This window comes from Oncorhynchus nerka, linkage group LG11 (assembly GCF_034236695.1).
Source record: "Oncorhynchus nerka isolate Pitt River linkage group LG11, Oner_Uvic_2.0, whole genome shotgun sequence".
Taxonomy (NCBI): domain Eukaryota; kingdom Metazoa; phylum Chordata; class Actinopteri; order Salmoniformes; family Salmonidae; genus Oncorhynchus; species Oncorhynchus nerka.
In genome coordinates this window covers 2647192-2667441 of record NC_088406.1, presented here as the reverse complement: position 1 = coordinate 2667441, position 20250 = coordinate 2647192, and the positions used below count along the sequence as shown (strand labels likewise).

Below are 20250 nucleotides of genomic sequence, written 5' to 3'. Positions count from 1 at the left end.
TATCAGTTATACTAGCTACCTGTCCCATATCAGTTATACTAGCTACCTGACCCATGTCCCATATCAGTTATACTAGCTACCTGACCCATGTCCCATATCAGTTATACTAGCTACCTGACCCATGTCCCATATCAGTTCTACTAGCTACCTGACCCATATCAGTTATACTAGCTACCTGACCCATGTCCCATATCAGTTATACTAGCTACCTGACCCATATCAGTTATACTAGCTACCTGACCCATGTCCCATATCAGTTATACTAGCTACCTGACCCATATCAGTTATACTAGCTACCTGACCCATGTCCCATATCAGTTATACTAGCTACCTGACCCATGTCCCATATCAGTTATACTAGCTACCTGACCCATGTCCCATATCAGTTATACTAGCTACCTGACCCATGTCCCATATCAGTTATACTAGCTACCTGACCCATGTCCCATATCAGTTATACTAGCTTTCTGACCCATGTCCCATATCAGTTATAGTAGCTACCTGACCCATATCAGTTATACTAGCTACCTGACCCATGTCCCATATCAGTCATACTAGCTACCTGACCCATGTCCCATATCAGTTATACTAGCTACCTGACCCATATCAGTTATACTAGCTACCTGACCCATGTCCCATATCAGTTATACTAGCTACCTGACCCATGTCCCATAACAGTTATACTAGCTACCTGACCCATGTCCAATATCAGTCATACTAGCTACCTGACCCATGTCTCATATCAGTTATACTAGCTACCTGACCCATGTCCCATATCAGTTATACTAGCTACCTGACCCATATCAGTTATACTAGCTACCTGTCCCATATCAGTTATACTAGCTACCTGACCCATGTCCCATATCAGTTATACTAGCTACCTGAACCATGTCCCATATCAGTTATACTAGCTACCTGACCCATGTCCCATATCAGTTATACTAGCTACCTGACCCATGTCCCATATCAGTTATACTAGCTACCTGACCCATATCAGTTATACTAGCTACCTGACCCAGGTCCCATATCAGTTATACTAGCTACCTGACCCATATCAGTTATACTAGCTACCTGACCCATATCAGTTATACTAGCTATCTGACCCATGTCCCATATCAGTTATACTAGCTATCTGACCCATGTCCCATATCAGTTATACTAGCTACCTGACCCATGTCCCATATCAGTTATACTAGCTATCTGACCCATGTCCCGTATCAGTTATACTAGCTACCTGACCCATGTCCCATATCAGTTATACTAGCTACTTGACCCATGTCCCATATCAGTTATACTAGCTATCTGACCCATGTCCCATATCAGTTATACTAGCTACCTGACCCATGTCCCATATCAGTTATACTAGCTACCTGACCCATGTCCCATATAAGTTATACTAGCTACCTGACCCATATCAGTTATACTAGCTACCTGACCCATGTCCCATATCAGTTATACTAGCTACCTGACCCATGTCCCATATCAGTTATACTAGCTACCTGACCCATGTCCCATATCAGTTATACTAGCTACCTGACCCATGTCCAATATCAGTCATACTAGCTACCTGACCCATATCAGTTATACTAGCTACCTGACCCATGTCCCATATCAGTTATACTAGCTACCTGACCCATGTCCCATATCAGTTATACTAGCTACCTGACCCATGTCCCATATCAGTTATACTAGCTACCTGACCCATATCAGTTATACTAGCTACCTGACCCATATCAGTTATACTAGCTACCTGACCCATATCCCATATCAGTTATACTAGCTACCTGACCCATGTCCCATATCAGTTATACTAGCTACCTGACCCATGTCCCATATCAGTTATACTAGCTACCTGACCCATATCAGTTATACTAGCTACCTGACCCATATCAGTTATACTAGCTACCTGACCCATGTCCCATATCAGTTATACTAGCTACCTGACCCATATCAGTTATACTAGCTACCTGATCCATGTCCCATATCAGTTATACTAGCTGACCCATGTCCCATATCAGTTATACTAGCTACCTGACCCATATCAGTTATACTAGCTACCTGACCCATGTCCCATATCAGTTATACTAGCTACCTGACCCATATCAGTTATACTAGCTACCTGACCCATGTCCCATATCAGTTATACTAGCTACCTGACCCATGTCCCATATCAGTTATACTAGCTACCTGACCCATATCAGTTATACTAGCTACCTGACCCATGTCCCATATCAGTTATACTAGCTATCTGACCCATGTCCCATATCAGTTATACTAGCTACCTGACCCATGTCCCATATCAGTTATACTAGCTACCTGACCCATGTCCCATATCAGTTATACTAGCTACCTGACCCATGTCCCATATCAGTTATACTAGCTACCTGACCCATGTCCCATATCAGTTATACTAGCTACCTGACCCATGTCCCATATCAGTTATACTAGCTACCTGACCCATGTCCCATATCAGTCATACTAGCTACCTGACCCATATCAGTTATACTAGCTACCTGACCCATGTCTCATATCAGTTATACTAGCTACCTGACCCATATCCCATATCAGTTATACTAGCTACCTGACCCATATCAGTTATACTAGCTACCTGACCCATATCAGTTATATTAGCTACCTGACCCATGTCCCATATCAGTTATATTAGCTACCTGACCCATGTCCCATATCAGTTATACTAGCTACCTGACCCATATCAGTTATACTAGCTACCTGACCCATATCAGTTATACTAGCTATCTGACCCATATCAGTTATACTAGCTACCTGACCCATATCAGTTATACTAGCTACCTGACCCATGTCCCATATCAGTTATACTAGCTACCTGACCCATGTCCCATATCAGTTATACTAGCTATCTGACCCATATCAGTTTTACTAGCTACCTGACCCATATCAGTTATACTAGCTATCTGACCCATATCAGTTATACTAGCTACCTGACCCATGTCCCATATCAGTTATACTAGCTATCTGACCCATATCAGTTATACTAGCTACCTGACCCATATCAGTTATACTAGCTATCTGACCCATATCAGTTATACTAGCTACCTGACCCATATCAGTTATACTAGCTACCTGACCCATATCAGTTATACTAGCTACCTGACCCATATCAGTTATACTAGCTACCTGACCCATGTCCCATATCAGTTATACTAGCTACCTGTCCCATATCAGTTATACTAGCTACCTGACCCATGTCCCATATCAGTTATACTAGCTACCTGACCCATGTCCCATATCAGTTATACTAGCTACCTGACCCATGTCCCATATCAGTTCTACTAGCTACCTGACCCATATCAGTTATACTAGCTACCTGACCCATGTCCCATATCAGTTATACTAGCTACCTGACCCATATCAGTTATACTAGCTACCTGACCCATGTCCCATATCAGTTATACTAGCTACCTGACCCATATCAGTTATACTAGCTACCTGACCCATGTCCCATATCAGTTATACTAGCTACCTGACCCATGTCCCATATCAGTTATACTAGCTACCTGACCCATATCAGTTATATTAGCTACCTGACCCATGTCCCATATCAGTTATATTAGCTACCTGACCCATGTCCCATATCAGTTATACTAGCTACCTGACCCATATCAGTTATACTAGCTACCTGACCCATATCAGTTATACTAGCTATCTGACCCATATCAGTTATACTAGCTACCTGACCCATATCAGTTATACTAGCTACCTGACCCATGTCCCATATCAGTTATACTAGCTACCTGACCCATGTCCCATATCAGTTATACTAGCTATCTGACCCATATCAGTTTTACTAGCTACCTGACCCATATCAGTTATACTAGCTATCTGACCCATATCAGTTATACTAGCTACCTGACCCATGTCCCATATCAGTTATACTAGCTATCTGACCCATATCAGTTATACTAGCTACCTGACCCATATCAGTTATACTAGCTATCTGACCCATATCAGTTATACTAGCTACCTGACCCATATCAGTTATACTAGCTACCTGACCCATATCAGTTATACTAGCTACCTGACCCATATCAGTTATACTAGCTACCTGACCCATGTCCCATATCAGTTATACTAGCTACCTGTCCCATATCAGTTATACTAGCTACCTGACCCATGTCCCATATCAGTTATACTAGCTACCTGACCCATGTCCCATATCAGTTATACTAGCTACCTGACCCATGTCCCATATCAGTTCTACTAGCTACCTGACCCATATCAGTTATACTAGCTACCTGACCCATGTCCCATATCAGTTATACTAGCTACCTGACCCATATCAGTTATACTAGCTACCTGACCCATGTCCCATATCAGTTATACTAGCTACCTGACCCATATCAGTTATACTAGCTACCTGACCCATGTCCCATATCAGTTATACTAGCTACCTGACCCATGTCCCATATCAGTTATACTAGCTACCTGACCCATGTCCCATATCAGTTATACTAGCTACCTGACCCATGTCCCATATCAGTTATACTAGCTACCTGACCCATGTCCCATATCAGTTATACTAGCTTTCTGACCCATGTCCCATATCAGTTATAGTAGCTACCTGACCCATATCAGTTATACTAGCTACCTGACCCATGTCCCATATCAGTCATACTAGCTACCTGACCCATGTCCCATATCAGTTATACTAGCTACCTGACCCATATCAGTTATACTAGCTACCTGACCCATGTCCCATATCAGTTATACTAGCTACCTGACCCATGTCCCATAACAGTTATACTAGCTACCTGACCCATGTCCAATATCAGTCATACTAGCTACCTGACCCATGTCTCATATCAGTTATACTAGCTACCTGACCCATGTCCCATATCAGTTATACTAGCTACCTGACCCATATCAGTTATACTAGCTACCTGTCCCATATCAGTTATACTAGCTACCTGACCCATGTCCCATATCAGTTATACTAGCTACCTGAACCATGTCCCATATCAGTTATACTAGCTACCTGACCCATGTCCCATATCAGTTATACTAGCTACCTGACCCATGTCCCATATCAGTTATACTAGCTACCTGACCCATATCAGTTATACTAGCTACCTGACCCAGGTCCCATATCAGTTATACTAGCTACCTGACCCATATCAGTTATACTAGCTACCTGACCCATATCAGTTATACTAGCTATCTGACCCATGTCCCATATCAGTTATACTAGCTATCTGACCCATGTCCCATATCAGTTATACTAGCTACCTGACCCATGTCCCATATCAGTTATACTAGCTATCTGACCCATGTCCCGTATCAGTTATACTAGCTACCTGACCCATGTCCCATATCAGTTATACTAGCTACTTGACCCATGTCCCATATCAGTTATACTAGCTATCTGACCCATGTCCCATATCAGTTATACTAGCTACCTGACCCATGTCCCATATCAGTTATACTAGCTACCTGACCCATGTCCCATATAAGTTATACTAGCTACCTGACCCATATCAGTTATACTAGCTACCTGACCCATGTCCCATATCAGTTATACTAGCTACCTGACCCATGTCCCATATCAGTTATACTAGCTACCTGACCCATGTCCCATATCAGTTATACTAGCTACCTGACCCATGTCCAATATCAGTCATACTAGCTACCTGACCCATATCAGTTATACTAGCTACCTGACCCATGTCCCATATCAGTTATACTAGCTACCTGACCCATGTCCCATATCAGTTATACTAGCTACCTGACCCATGTCCCATATCAGTTATACTAGCTACCTGACCCATATCAGTTATACTAGCTACCTGACCCATATCAGTTATACTAGCTACCTGACGCATTTCCCATATCAGTTATACTAGCTACCTGACCCATGTCCCATAACAGTTATACTAGCTACCTGACCCATGTCCCATATCAGTTATACTAGCTACCTGACCCATGTCCCATATCAGTTATACTAGCTACCTGACCCATGTCCCATATCAGTCATACTAGCTACCTGACCCATGTCCCATATCAGTTATACTAGCTACCTGACCCATGTCCCATATCAGTTATACTAGCTACCTGACCCATGTCCCATATCAGTTATACTAGCTACCTGACCCATGTCCCATATCAGTTATACTAGCTACCTGACCCATATCAGTTATACTAGCTACCTGACCCATGTCCCATATCAGTTATACTAGCTACCTGACCCATGTCCCATATCAGTTATACTAGCTACCTGACCCATGTCCCATATCAGTTATACTAGCTACCTGACCCATATCAGTTATACTAGCTACCTGACCCATATCAGTTATACTAGCTACCTGACCCATATCAGTTATACTAGCTACCTGACCCATGTTCCATATCAGTTATACTAGCTACCTGACCCATGTCCCATATCAGTTATACTAGCTACCTGACCCATGTCCCATATCAGTTATACTAGCTACCTGACCCATGTCACATATCAGTTATACTAGCTACCTGACCCATATCAGTTATACTAGCTACCTGACCCATGTCCCATATCAGTTATACTAGCTACCTGACCCATGTCCCATATCAGTTATACTAGCTACCTGACCCATGTCCCATATCAGTCATACTAGCTACCTGACCCATGTCCCATATCAGTTATACTAGCTACCTGACCCATGTCCCATATCAGTTATACTAGCTACCTGACCCATGTCCCATATCAGTTATACTAGCTACCTGACCCATGTCCCATATCAGTTATACTAGCTACCTGACCCATATCAGTTATACTAGCTACCTGACCCATGTCCCATATCAGTTATACTAGCTACCTGACCCATGTCCCATATCAGTTATACTAGCTACCTGACCCATGTCCCATATCAGTTATACTAGCTACCTGACCCATATCAGTTATACTAGCTACCTGACCCATATCAGTTATACTAGCTACCTGACCCATATCAGTTATACTAGCTACCTGACCCATGTTCCATATCAGTTATACTAGCTACCTGACCCATGTCCCATATCAGTTATACTAGCTACCTGACCCATATCAGTTATACTAGCTACCTGACCCATGTCCCATATCAGTTATACTAGCTACCTGACCCATGTCCCATATCAGTCATACTAGCTACCTGTCCCATATCAGTTATACTAGCTACCTGACCCATGTCCCATATCAGTTATACTAGCTACCTGACCCATGTTCCATATCAGTTATACTAGCTACCTGTCCCATGTCCCATATCAGTTATACTAGCTACCTGTCCCATATCAGTTATACTAGCTACCTGACCCATGTCCCATATCAGTTATACTAGCTACCTGTCCCATATCAGTTATACTAGCTACCTGACCCATGTCCTATATCAGTTATACTAGCTACCTGACCCATGTCCCATATCAGTTATACTAGCTACCTGACCCATGCCTCATATCAGTTATACTAGCTACCTGACCCATATCAGTTATACTAGCTACCTGTCCCATATCAGTTATACTAGCTACCTGACCCATATCAGTTATACTAGCTACCTGTCCCATATCAGTTATACTAGCTACCTGACCCATGTCCCATATCAGTTATACTAGCTACCTGACCCATGTCCCATATCATTTATACTAGCTACCTGGCCCATGTCCCATATCAGTTATACTAGCTACCTGACCCATGTCCCATATCAGTTATACTAGCTACCTGACCCATGTCCCATATCAGTTATACTAGCTACCTGACCCATGTCCCATATCAGTTATACTAGCTACCTGACCCATATCAGTTATACTAGCTACCTGACCCATGTCCCATATCAGTTATACTAGCTATCTGACCCATGTCCCATATCAGTTATACTAGCTACCTGTCCCATATCAGTTATACTAGCTACCTGACCCATGTCCCATATCAGTTATACTAGCTACCTGACCCATGTCCCATATCAGTTATACTAGCTACCTGACCCATGTCCCATATCAGTTATACTAGCTACCTGACCCATGTCTCATATCAGTTATACTAGCTACCTGACCCATATCAGTTATACTAGCTACCTGTCCCATATCAGTTATACTAGCTACCTGACCCATGTCCCATATCAGTTATACTAGCTACCTGACCCATATCAGTTATACTAGCTACCTGACCCATGTCCCATATCAGTTATACTAGCTACCTGACCCATATCAGTTATACTAGCTACCTGTCCCATATCAGTTATACTAGCTACCTGACCCATGTCCCATATCAGTTATAGTAGCTACCTGACCCATGTCTCATATCAGTTATACTAGCTACCTGACCCATGTCCCATATCAGTTATACTAGCTACCTGACCCATGTCTCATATCAGTTATACTAGCTACCTGACCCATGTCCCATATCAGTTATACTAGCTACCTGACCCATATCAGTTATACTAGCTACCTGTCCCATATCAGTTATACTAGCTACCTGACCCATGTCCCATATCAGTTATACTAGCTACCTGACCCATATCAGTTATACTAGCTACCTTACCCATGTCAGTTATACTAGCTACCTTACCCATGTCCCATATCAGTTATACTAGCTACCTGACCCATATCAGTTATACTAGCTACCTGACCCATATCAGTTATACTAGCTACCTGACCCATATCAGTTATACTAGCTACCTGACCCATGTCCCATATCAGTTATACTAGCTACCTGACCCATGTCCCATATCAGTTATACTAGCTACCTGACCCATGTCCCATATCAGTTATACTAGCTACCTGACCCATGTCCCATATCAGTTATACTAGCCACCTGACCCATGTCCCATATCAGTTATACTAGCTACCTGACCCATGTCCCATATCAGTTATACTAGCTACCTGACCCATGTCCCATATCAGTTATACTAGCTACCTGACCCATGTCCCATATCAGTTATACTAGCTACCTGACCCATGTCTCATATCAGTTATACTAGCTATCTGACCCATGTCCCATTTCAGTTATACTAGCTATCTGACCCATATCAGTTATACTAGCTACCTGACCCATGTCTCATATCAGTTATACTAGCTATCTGACCCATGTCCCATATCAGTTATACTAGCTACCTGACCCATGTCCCATATCAGTTTTACTAGCTACCTGACCCATGTCCCATATCAGTTATACTAGCTATCTGACCCATATCAGTTATACTAGCTACCTGACCCATGTCTCATATCAGTTATACTAGCTATCTGACCCATGTCCCATATCAGTTATACTAGCTACCTGACCCATGTCCCATATCAGTTATACTAGCTACCTGACCCATGTCCCATATCAGTTATACTAGCTACCTGACCCATGTCCCATATCAGTTATACTAGCTACCTGACCCATATCAGTTATACTAGCTACCTGACCCATTTCAGTTATACTAGCTACTTGACCCATGTCTCATATCAGTTATACTAGCTATCTGACCCATGTCCCATATCAGTTATACTAGCTATCTGATCCATATCAGTTATACTAGCTACCTGACCCATGTCTCATATCAGTTATACTAGCTATCTGACCCATGTCCCATATCAGTTATACTAGCTACCTGACCAATATCAGTTATACTAGCTACCTGACCCATATCAGTTATACTAGCTATCTGACCCATATCAGTTATACTAGCTACCTGACCCATGTCCCATATCAGTTATACTAGCTATCTGACCCATGTCCCATATCAGTTATACTAGCTATCTGACCCATATCAGTTATACTAGCTACCTGACCCATATCAGTTATACTAGCTACCTGACCCATATCAGTTATACTAGCTACCTGACCCATATCAGTTATACTAGCTACCTGACCCATGTCCCATATCAGTTATACTAGCTACCTGACCCATGTCCCATATCAGTTATACTAGCTACCTGACCCATGTCCCATATCAGTTATACTAGCTACCTGACCCATATCAGTTATACTAGCTACCTGACCCATATCAGTTATACTAGCTACCTGACCCATATCAGTTATACTAGCTACCTGACCCATGTCCCATATCAGTTATACTAGCTACCTGACCCATATCAGTTATACTAGCTACCTGACCCATGTCCCATATCAGTTATACTAGCTACCTGACCCATATCAGTTATACTAGCTACCTGACCCATATCAGTTATACTAGCTACCTGACCCATATCAGTTATACTAGCTACCTGACCCATGTCCCATATCAGTTATATTAGCTACCTGACCCATGTCCCATATCAGTTATACTAGCTACCTGACCCATGTCCCATATCAGTTATACTAGCTACCTGACCCATGTCCCATATCAGTTATACTAGCTACCTGACCCATGTCCCATATCAGTTATACTAGCTACCTGACCCATGTCCCATATCAGTTATACTAGCTACCTGACCCATATCAGTTATACTAGCTACCTGACCCATATCAGTTATACTAGCTACCTGTCCCATATCAGTTATACTAGCTACCTGTCCCATATCAGTTATACTAGCTACCTGACCCATGTCCCATATCAGTTATATTAGCTACCTGACCCATGTCCCATATCAGTTATACTAGCTACCTGACCCATGTCCCATATCAGTTATACTAGCTACCTGACCCATGTCCCATATCAGTTATACTAGCTACCTGACCCATGTCCCATATCAGTTCTACTAGCTACCTGACCCATATCAGTTATACTAGCTACCTGACCCATGTCCCATATCAGTTATACTATCTACCTGACCCATATCAGTTATACTAGCTACCTGACCCATGTCCCATATCAGTTATACTAGCTACCTGACCCATATCAGTTATACTAGCTACCTGACCCATATCAGTTATACTAGCTACCTGACCCATGTCCCATATCAGTTATACTAGCTACCTGACCCATGTCCCATATCAGTTATACTAGCTACCTGACCCATATCAGTTATACTAGCTACCTGACCCATATCAGTTATACTAGCTACCTGACCCATATCCCATATCAGTCATCCATCCTATTGGATCCAGACTGCTGTCACTCCAGTGTTTTTAGAGGTAGAAAGGTAGAACTTACAAACCTTATTTAAAAAAGATGAGTAGTGAGAACTGCAAGGATACGCTAGACTAAAACATTACATTTGTACATCTGCTTATCCAGAGCGACTTCCAGTCGGTGTGCTCACCACAACCGTCGTTTAATGCTCAAAACAGATCATACAAGGTGTGAATATCCTCTTTAGTCACCCATATATTATGAAGAGAACCTTGCTGTTCCTTATTTTAGTTACACTCACAGTCCTCTCTCTCTCCTCCCAGGCCTCCCTGGTCTCAGTAGTACTGCCATAGGGGTCAGAATGTGGAGTCACTCACAGTCCTCTCTCTCTCCTCCCAGGCCTCCCTGGTCTGAGTAGTACTGCCATAGGGGTCAGAATGTGGAGTCACTCACAGTCCTCTCTCTCCTCCCAGGCCTTCCTGGTCTGAGTAGTACTGCCATAGGGGTCAGAATGTGGAGTCACTCACAGTCCTCTCTCCCCTCCCAGGCCTCCCTGGTCTGAGTAGTACTGCCATAGGGGTCAGAATGTGGAGTCACTCACAGTCCTCTCTCTCCTCCCAGGCCTCCCTGGTCTGAGTAGTACTGCCATAGGGGTCAGAATGTGGAGTCACTCACAGTCCTCTCTCTCCTCCCAGGCCTCCCTGGTCTGAGTAGTACTGCCATAGGGGTCAGAATGTGGAGTCACTCACAGTCCTCTCTCTCCTCTCAGGCCTCCCTGGTCTGAGTAGTACTGCCATAGGGGTCAGAATGTGGAGTCACTCACAGTCCTCTCTCTCCTCCCAGGCCTCCCTGGTCTGAGTAGTACTGCCATAGGGGTCAGAATGTGGAGTCACTCACAGTCCTCTCTCTCCTCCCAGGCCTCCCTGGTCTGAGTAGTACTGCCATAGGGGTCAGAATGAGGAGTCACTCACAGTCCTCTCTCTCCTCCCAGAACTCCCTGGTCTGAGTAGTACTGCCATAGGGGTCAGAATGTGGAGTCACTCACAGTCCTCTCTCTCCTCTCAGGCCTCCCTGGTCTGAGTAGTACTGCCATAGGGGTCAGAATGTGGAGTCACTCACAGTCCTCTCTCTCCTCCCAGGCCTCCCTGGTCTGAGTAGTACTGCCATAGGGGTCAGAATGTGGAGTCACTCACAGTCCTCTCTCTCCTCCCAGGCCTCCCTGGTCTGAGTAGTACTGCCATAGGGGTCAGAATGAGGAGTCACTCACAGTCCTCTCTCTCCTCCCAGAACTCCCTGGTCTGAGTAGTACTGCCATAGGGGTCAGAATGTGGAGTCACTCACAGTCCTCTCTCTCCTCCCAGGCCTCCCTGGTCTGAGTAGTACTGCCATAGGGGTCAGAATGTGGAGTCACTCACAGTCCTCTCTCTCCTCCCAGGCCTCCCTGGTCTGAGTAGTACTGCCATAGGGGTCAGAATGTGGAGTCACTCACAGTCCTCTCTCTCCTCCCAGGCCTCCCTGGTCTGAGTAGTACTGCCATAGGGGTCAGAATGTGGAGTCACTCACAGTCCTCTCTCTCCTCCCAGGCCTCCCTGGTCTGAGTAGTACTGCCATAGGGGTCAGAATGTGGAGTCACTCACAGTCCTCTCTCTCCCCTCCCAGGCCTCCCTGGTCTGAGTAGTACTGCCATAGGGGTCAGAATGTGGAGTCACTCACAGTCTTCTCTCTCCTCCCAGGCCTCCCTGGTCTGAGTAGTACTGCCATAGGGGTCAGAATGTGGAGTCACTCACAGTCCTCTCTCTCCTCCCAGGCCTCCCTGGTCTGAGTAGTACTGCCATAGGGGTCAGAATGTGGAGTCACTCACAGTCCTCTCTCTCCTCCCAGGCCTCCCTGGTCTGAGTAGTACTGCCATAGGGGTCCGAATGTGGAGTCACTCACAGTCCTCTCTCTCCTCCCAGAACTCCCTGGTCTGAGTAGTACTGCCATAGGGGTCAGAATGTGGAGTCACTCACAGTCCTCTCTCTCCTCCCAGGCCTCCCTGGTCTGAGTAGTACTGCCATAGGGGTCAGAATGTGGAGTCACTCACAGTCCTCTCTCTCCTCCCAGGCCTATGAACTCAGGTGGCATGTCCTCCCAGCATTGCAGACCCATCTCCACCCAGAGTATCACCAGCACTGACTCCGCAGACAGCGAGGAGAACTACGTAGCCATGGTGAGTCCCTACAACAGGACGAATGCACCCTATACCCTATGTAGTTCACTACTTTTCATCAGTGCCCCATAGGGAATAGGGTGCCATTTGGGATTTAGGTTTACTGAGCTGACATACTGTAGTGGAGGACACAGGGCTATAAGTAGCACTATATAGGGAATAGGGTGCCATTTGGGATTTAGGTTTACTGAGCTGACGTACTGTAGTAGAGGACACAAGGCTATAAGTAGCACTATATAGGGAATAGGGTGCCATTTGGGACTGCTGCTCAGTGTATTATGTTTTGTCTTTAGGATATAATTCAACGTTTACCCATTAACTTGGCCTCAGTTTATCCTGGACATGAAAACATAAACATCCTGAGCCTCTGTGCAGCGCATTCAGAAAGAATTCAGAGCCCTTGACTTTTTACACATTTTTTTTTTACTTTACAGCCTTATTCTACAATTCAATTGATTAAAAAAAATATATATAAAATAATAATAATGATGTCATTATCGGGTATTGTGTGTAGATTGATGAGGGGGATAAAAGTGATTTAATCCATTTTAGAATAAGGCTGTAACGTAACAAAATGTGGAAAAAGTCAAGGGGTCTGAATACTGTATAGTGTATTTGTCTTGGTTAATGAGTGTTTTACCTTTGTGTGGGCCGCAGTTAGTCTTGAAGAGGGTTACTATGAAGTATCTGAGGTATATCCGGGTTACTATGAAGTATCTGAGGTATATCCGGGTTACTATGAAGTATCTGAGGTATATCAGGGTTACTATGAAGTATCTGAGGTATATCAGGGTTACTATGAAGTATCTGAGGTATATCAGGGTTACTATGAAGTATCTGAGGTATATCAGGGTTACTATGAAGTATCTGAGGTATATAGTATCTGAGGTATATCAGGGTTACTATGAAGTATCTGAGGTAAATCAGGGTTACTATTAAGTATCTGAGGTATATAGTATCTGAGGTATATAGTATCTGATGTATATGAGGGTTACTATGAAGTATCTGAGGTATATCAGGGTTACTATGAAGTATCTGAGGTATATCTACAGCCCAAGGTTACTATGAAGTATCTGAGGTATATAGTATCTGAGGTATATCAGGGTTACTATGAAGTATCTGAGGTATATCAGGGTTACTATGAAGTATCTGAGGTATATCAGGGTTACTATGAAGTATCTGAGGTAAATCTACAGCCCAGGGTTACTATGAAGTATCTGAGGTATATCTACAGCCCAGGGTTACTATGAAGTATCTGATGTATATGAGGGTTACCCTGAAGTATCTGAGGTATATCAGGGTTACTATGAAGTATCTGAGGTATATCTACAGCCCAATGTTACTATGAAGTATCTGAGGTATATAGTATCTGAGGTATATCAGGGTTACTATGAAGTATCATAGGTATATCTACAGCCCAGTGTTACTATGAAGTATCTGAGGTATATCAGGGTTACTATGAAGTATCTGAGGTATATCAGGGTTACAATGAAGTATCTGAGGTATATCAGGGTTACAATGAAGTATCTGAGGTATATCAGGGTTACTATGAAGTATCTGAGGTATATAGTATCTGAGGTATATCAGGGTTACTATGAAGTATCTGAGGTATATCAGGGTTACTATGAAGTATCTGAGGTATATAGTATCTGAGGTATATCAGGGTTACTATGAAGTATCTGAGGTATATCAGGGTTACTATGAAGTATCTGAGGTATATCAGGGTTACTATGAAGTATCTGAGGTATATAGTATCTGAGGTATATCAGGGTTACTATGAAGTATCTGAGGTATATCAGGGTTACTATGAAGTATCTGAGGTATATCAGGGTTACTATGAAGTATCTGAGGTATATCAGAGTTACTATGAAGTATCTGAGGTATATCAGAGTTACTATGAAATATCTGAAGTATATGAGGGTTACTATGAAGTATCTGAGGTATATCAGGGTTACTATGAAGTATCTGAGGTATATAGTATCTGAGGTATATCAGGATTACTATGAAGTATCTGAGGTATATCAGGGTTACTATGAAGTATCTGAGGTATATAGTATCTGAGGTATATCAGGATTACTATGAAGTATCTGAGGTATATCAGGGTTGCTATGAAGTATCTGAGGTATATCAGGGTTACTATGAAGTATCTGAGGTATATAGTATCTGAGGTATATCAGGGTTGCTATGAAGTATCTGAGGTATATCAGGATTACAATGAAGTATCTGAGGTATATCAGGGTTACTATGAAGTATCTGAGGTATATAGTATCTGAGGTATATCAGGGTTACTATGAACTATCTGAGGTATATCTACAGCCCAGGGTTACTATGAAGTATCTGAGGTATATCTACAGCCCAGGGTTACTATGAAGTATCTGAGGTATATCAGGGTTACTATGAAGTATCTGAGGTATATCAGGGTTACTATGAAGTATCTGAGGTATATCAGGGTTACTATGAAGTATCTGAGGTATATCAGGGTTACAATGAAGTATCTGAGGTATATAGTATCTGAGGTATATCAGGGTTACTATGAAGTATCTGAGGTATATCAGGGTTACTATGAAGTATCTGAGGTATATAGTATCTGAGGTATATCAGGGTTACTATATAGTATCTGAGGTATATCAGGGTTACTATGAACTATCTGAGGTATATCTACAGCCCAGGGTTACTATGAAGTATCTGAGGTATATCAGGGTTACTATGAAGTATCTGAGGTATATAGTATCTGAGGTATATCAGGATTACTATGAAGTATCTGAGGTATATCAGGGTTACTATGAACTATCTGAGGTATATCTACAGCCCAGGGTTACTATGAACTATCTGAGGTATATCTACAGCCCAGGGTTACTATAAATGAATTCAAGTGTTACCCATGTGTGTATTTACACTTCCCCTCTTCTTCTCTGTTCTCCATCAGCAGAACCCAGCGTCTACCTCCCCAGCAGTGAGTGGTACCAGCAGCCCCGCCCCTAGGAAGTGTGGCAACGTGGACTACTTGGCTCTGGACTTCCAGCCGGGCTCCCCCAGTCCACACAGAAAGGTACACACACACACACACACACACCCCCGCCACACTGATCCTCAACACGTCTGCCCAACAGGGGTAGGCTTGATTACTAAACAACGACGAGACGGCCTAAAGGGAGAAGATGAGAGCCCTGGCGGAATGATGCCGGGAAAAACAACCTCTCCCTCAACATCAACAAAATGAAGGAGCTGATCGTGGACGACAGGAGACGGCATCCACATCGACGGGCCGCAGTGGAGAGGGTCAAAACGCTTCGTTCCTCGGCGTACTCATCACTGAAGACCCAAAATGGTCCCCTTCACAATGACAGTGTGGTGAAGAAGGTGCAACAACACAGCTTCTACCTCGGGAGGCTGAAGAAATTCGTCTTTGCTTCTGAGACCCTCAGAAACGTCTATATTTGTTTTAATTTTTCCGTTATTTTACCAGGTAAGTTGACTGAGAACACGTTCTCATTTGCAGCAACGACCTGGGGAATAGTTACAGGGGAGAGGAGGGGGATTAATGAGACAATTGTAAACTGGGGATTATTAGGTGACCGTGATGGTTTGAGGGCCAGATTGGGAATTTAGCCAGGACACCAGGGTTAACACCCCTACTCTTACGATAAGTGCCATGGGATCTTTAATGACCTCAGAGAGTCAGGACACCCGTTTAACGTCCCATCCGAAAGACAGCACCCTACACAGGGCAGTGTTGTTGGGTTGTATCACCGCATGGAAAGGCAACTGCACCATCCACAAACGCAGGGCTCTCCAGAAGGGTGGTGCAGTCTGCCCAGCACACCACCGGGGGCAAACTGCCTGCCCTCCAGGACACCTACAGCACCCGATGTCACAGGAAGGCCAAGAAGATCATCAATGACATCAACCACCCGAGCCACTTCCTGTTCACCCCGCTATCATCCAGAAGGCGAGGTCAGTACAGGTGCATCAAAGCTGGGACCGAGAGACTGAAAAACAGCTTCTATCTCAAGGCCATCAGACTGTTAAACAGCCACCACTAGTCAGCTTCTATCTCAAGGCCATCAGCCTGTTAAACAGCCACCACTAGTCAGCTTCTATCTCAAGGCCATCAGCCTGTTAAACAGCCACCACTAGTCAGCTTCTATCTCAAGGCCATCAGCCTGTTAAACAGCCACCACTAGTCAGCTTCTATCTCAAGGCCATCAGCCTGTTAAACAGCCACCACTAGTCAGCTTCTATCTCAAGGCCTGTTAAACAGCCACCACTAGTCAGCTTCTATCTCAAGGCCATCAGACTGTTAAACAGCCACCACTAGTCAGCTTCTATCTCAAGGCCTGTTAAACAGCCACCACTAGTCAGCTTCTATCTCAAGGCCATCAGCCTGTTAAACAGCCACCACTAGTCAGCTTCTATCTCAAGGCCATCAGACTGTTAAACAGCCACCACTAGTCAGCTTCTATCTCAAGGCCTGTTAAACAGCCACCACTAGTCAGCTTCTATCTCAAGGCCATCAGACTGTTAAATAGCCACCACTAGTCAGCTTCTATCTCAAGGCCATCAGCCTGTTAAACAGCCACCACTAGTCAGCTTCTATCTCAAGGCCATCAGACTGTTAAACAGCCACCACTAGTCAGCTTCTATCTCAAGGCCATCAGACTGTTAAACAGCCACCACTAGTCAGCTTCTATCTCAAGGCCATCAGACTGTTAAACAGCCACCACTAGTCAGCTTCTATCTCAAGGCCATCAGACTGTTAAACAGCCACCACTAGTCAGCTTCTATCTCAAGGCCATCAGACTGTTAAACAGCCACCACCCTCTGAATCAGAGAGGTAAGGGGGGGGGCTGTCTTAATCAACCCTCTGAATCAGAGAGGTAAGGGGGGGGCTGTCTTAATCAACCCTCTGAATCAGAGAGGTAAGGGGGGGGGATGTCTCAATCAACCCTCTGAATCAGAGAGGTAAGGGGGGGGGCTGTCTCAATCAACCCTCTGAATCAGAGAGGTAAGGGGGGGGGGCTGTCTCAATCAATACACACCATCCTATATAATTACTGTCTATAAACGCTATCCTATATAACTACTGTCTATACACAGCGTCCTATATAACTACTGTCTATACACACCATCCTATATAACTACTGACTATACTGTCTATACACACCATCCTATATAACTACTGTCTATACTGTCTATACACACCATCCTATATAACTACTGTCTATACACACCATCCTATATAACTACTGTCTATACACACCATCCTATATAACTACTGTCTATACTGTCTATACACACCATCCTATATAACTACTGTCTATACACACCATCCTATATAACTACTGTCTAGACACACCATCCTATATAACTACTGTCTATACTGTCTATACACACCATCCTATATAACTACTGTCTATACACACCATCCTATATAACTACTGTCTAGACACACCATCCTATATAACTACTGTCTATACTGTCTATACACACCATCCTATATAACTACTGTCTATACACACCATCCTATATAACTACTGTCTATACACACCATCCTATATAATTACTGTCTATACACACCATCATATATAACTACTGTCTATACACACCATCCTATATAACTACTGTCTATACACACCATCCTATATAACTACTGTCTATACACACCATCCTATATAACTACTGTCTATACACACCATCCTATATAACTACTGTCTATACACACCATCCTATATAACTACTGTCTATACACACCATCCTATATAACTACTGTCTATACACACCATCCTATATAACTACTGTCTATACTGTATATACACACCATCCTATATAACTACTGTCTATACTGTCTATACACACCATCCTATATAACTACTGTCTATACTGTCTATACACACCATACTATATAACTACTGTCTATACTGTCTATACACACCATCCTGTATAACTACTGTCTATACTGTCTATACACACCATCCTATATAACTACAGTCTATACACACCATCCTATATAACTACTGTCTATACACACCATCCTATATAACTACTGTCTATACTGTCTATACACACCATCCTATATAACTACTGTCTATACACACCATCCTAATTAACTACTGTCTATACACACCATCCTATATAACTACTGTCTATACTGTCTATACACACCATCCTATATAACTACTGTCTATACACACCATCCTATATATAACTACTGTCTATACACACCATCCTATATAACTACTGTCTATACACACCATCCTATATAACTACTGTCTATACTGTCTATAGACACCATCCTATATAACTACTGTCTATACACACCTTACTATATAACTACTGTCTATACACACCATCCTATATAACTACTGTCTATACACACCATCCTATATAACTACTGTCTATACACACCATCCTATATAACTACTGTCTATACACACCATCCTGTATAACTACTGTCTATACTGTCTATACACACCATCCTATATAACTACTGTCTATACACACCATCCTGTATAACTACTGTATATTCACACCATCCTATATAACTACTGTCTATACTGTCTATACACACCATCCTATATAACTACTGTCTATACTGTCTATACACACCATCCTATATAACTACTGTCTATACACACCATCCTATATAACTACTGTCTATACACACCATCCTATATAACTGTCTGTACTGTCTATACACACCATCCTATATAACTACTGTCTTTACACACCATCCTATATAACTACTGTCTATACTGTCTATACACACCATTCTATATAACTACTGTCTATACTGTCTATACACACCATCCTATATAACTACTGTCTATACACACCATCCTATATAACTACAGTCTATACACACCATCCTATATAACTACTGTCTATACACACCATCCTATATAACTACTGTCTATACACACCATCCTTATATAACTACTGTCTATACTGTCTATAGACACCATCCTATATAACTACTGTCTATACTGTCTATAGACACCATCCTATATAACTACTGTCTATACTGTCTATACACACCATCCTATATAACTACTGTCTATACAC

The 20250-nt window shown here is 43.0% G+C and overlaps 1 protein-coding gene across 2 annotated transcripts in view; it reads left to right on the top strand.

Annotated features, from left to right (window-relative positions):
* The window catches only part of gab2 (GRB2-associated binding protein 2), a 149414-nt gene that overhangs the window by 117582 nt on the left and 11582 nt on the right, over window positions 1-20250 (top strand). For both annotated transcript variants that reach the window (XM_065024151.1, XM_065024152.1), the window contains exons 9-10: window positions 13083-13188; window positions 16115-16237. In XM_065024151.1, coding sequence (XP_064880223.1) covers window positions 13083-13188; window positions 16115-16237 — 229 coding nt within the window. The remainder of the gene's footprint in view (window positions 1-13082; window positions 13189-16114; window positions 16238-20250) is intronic.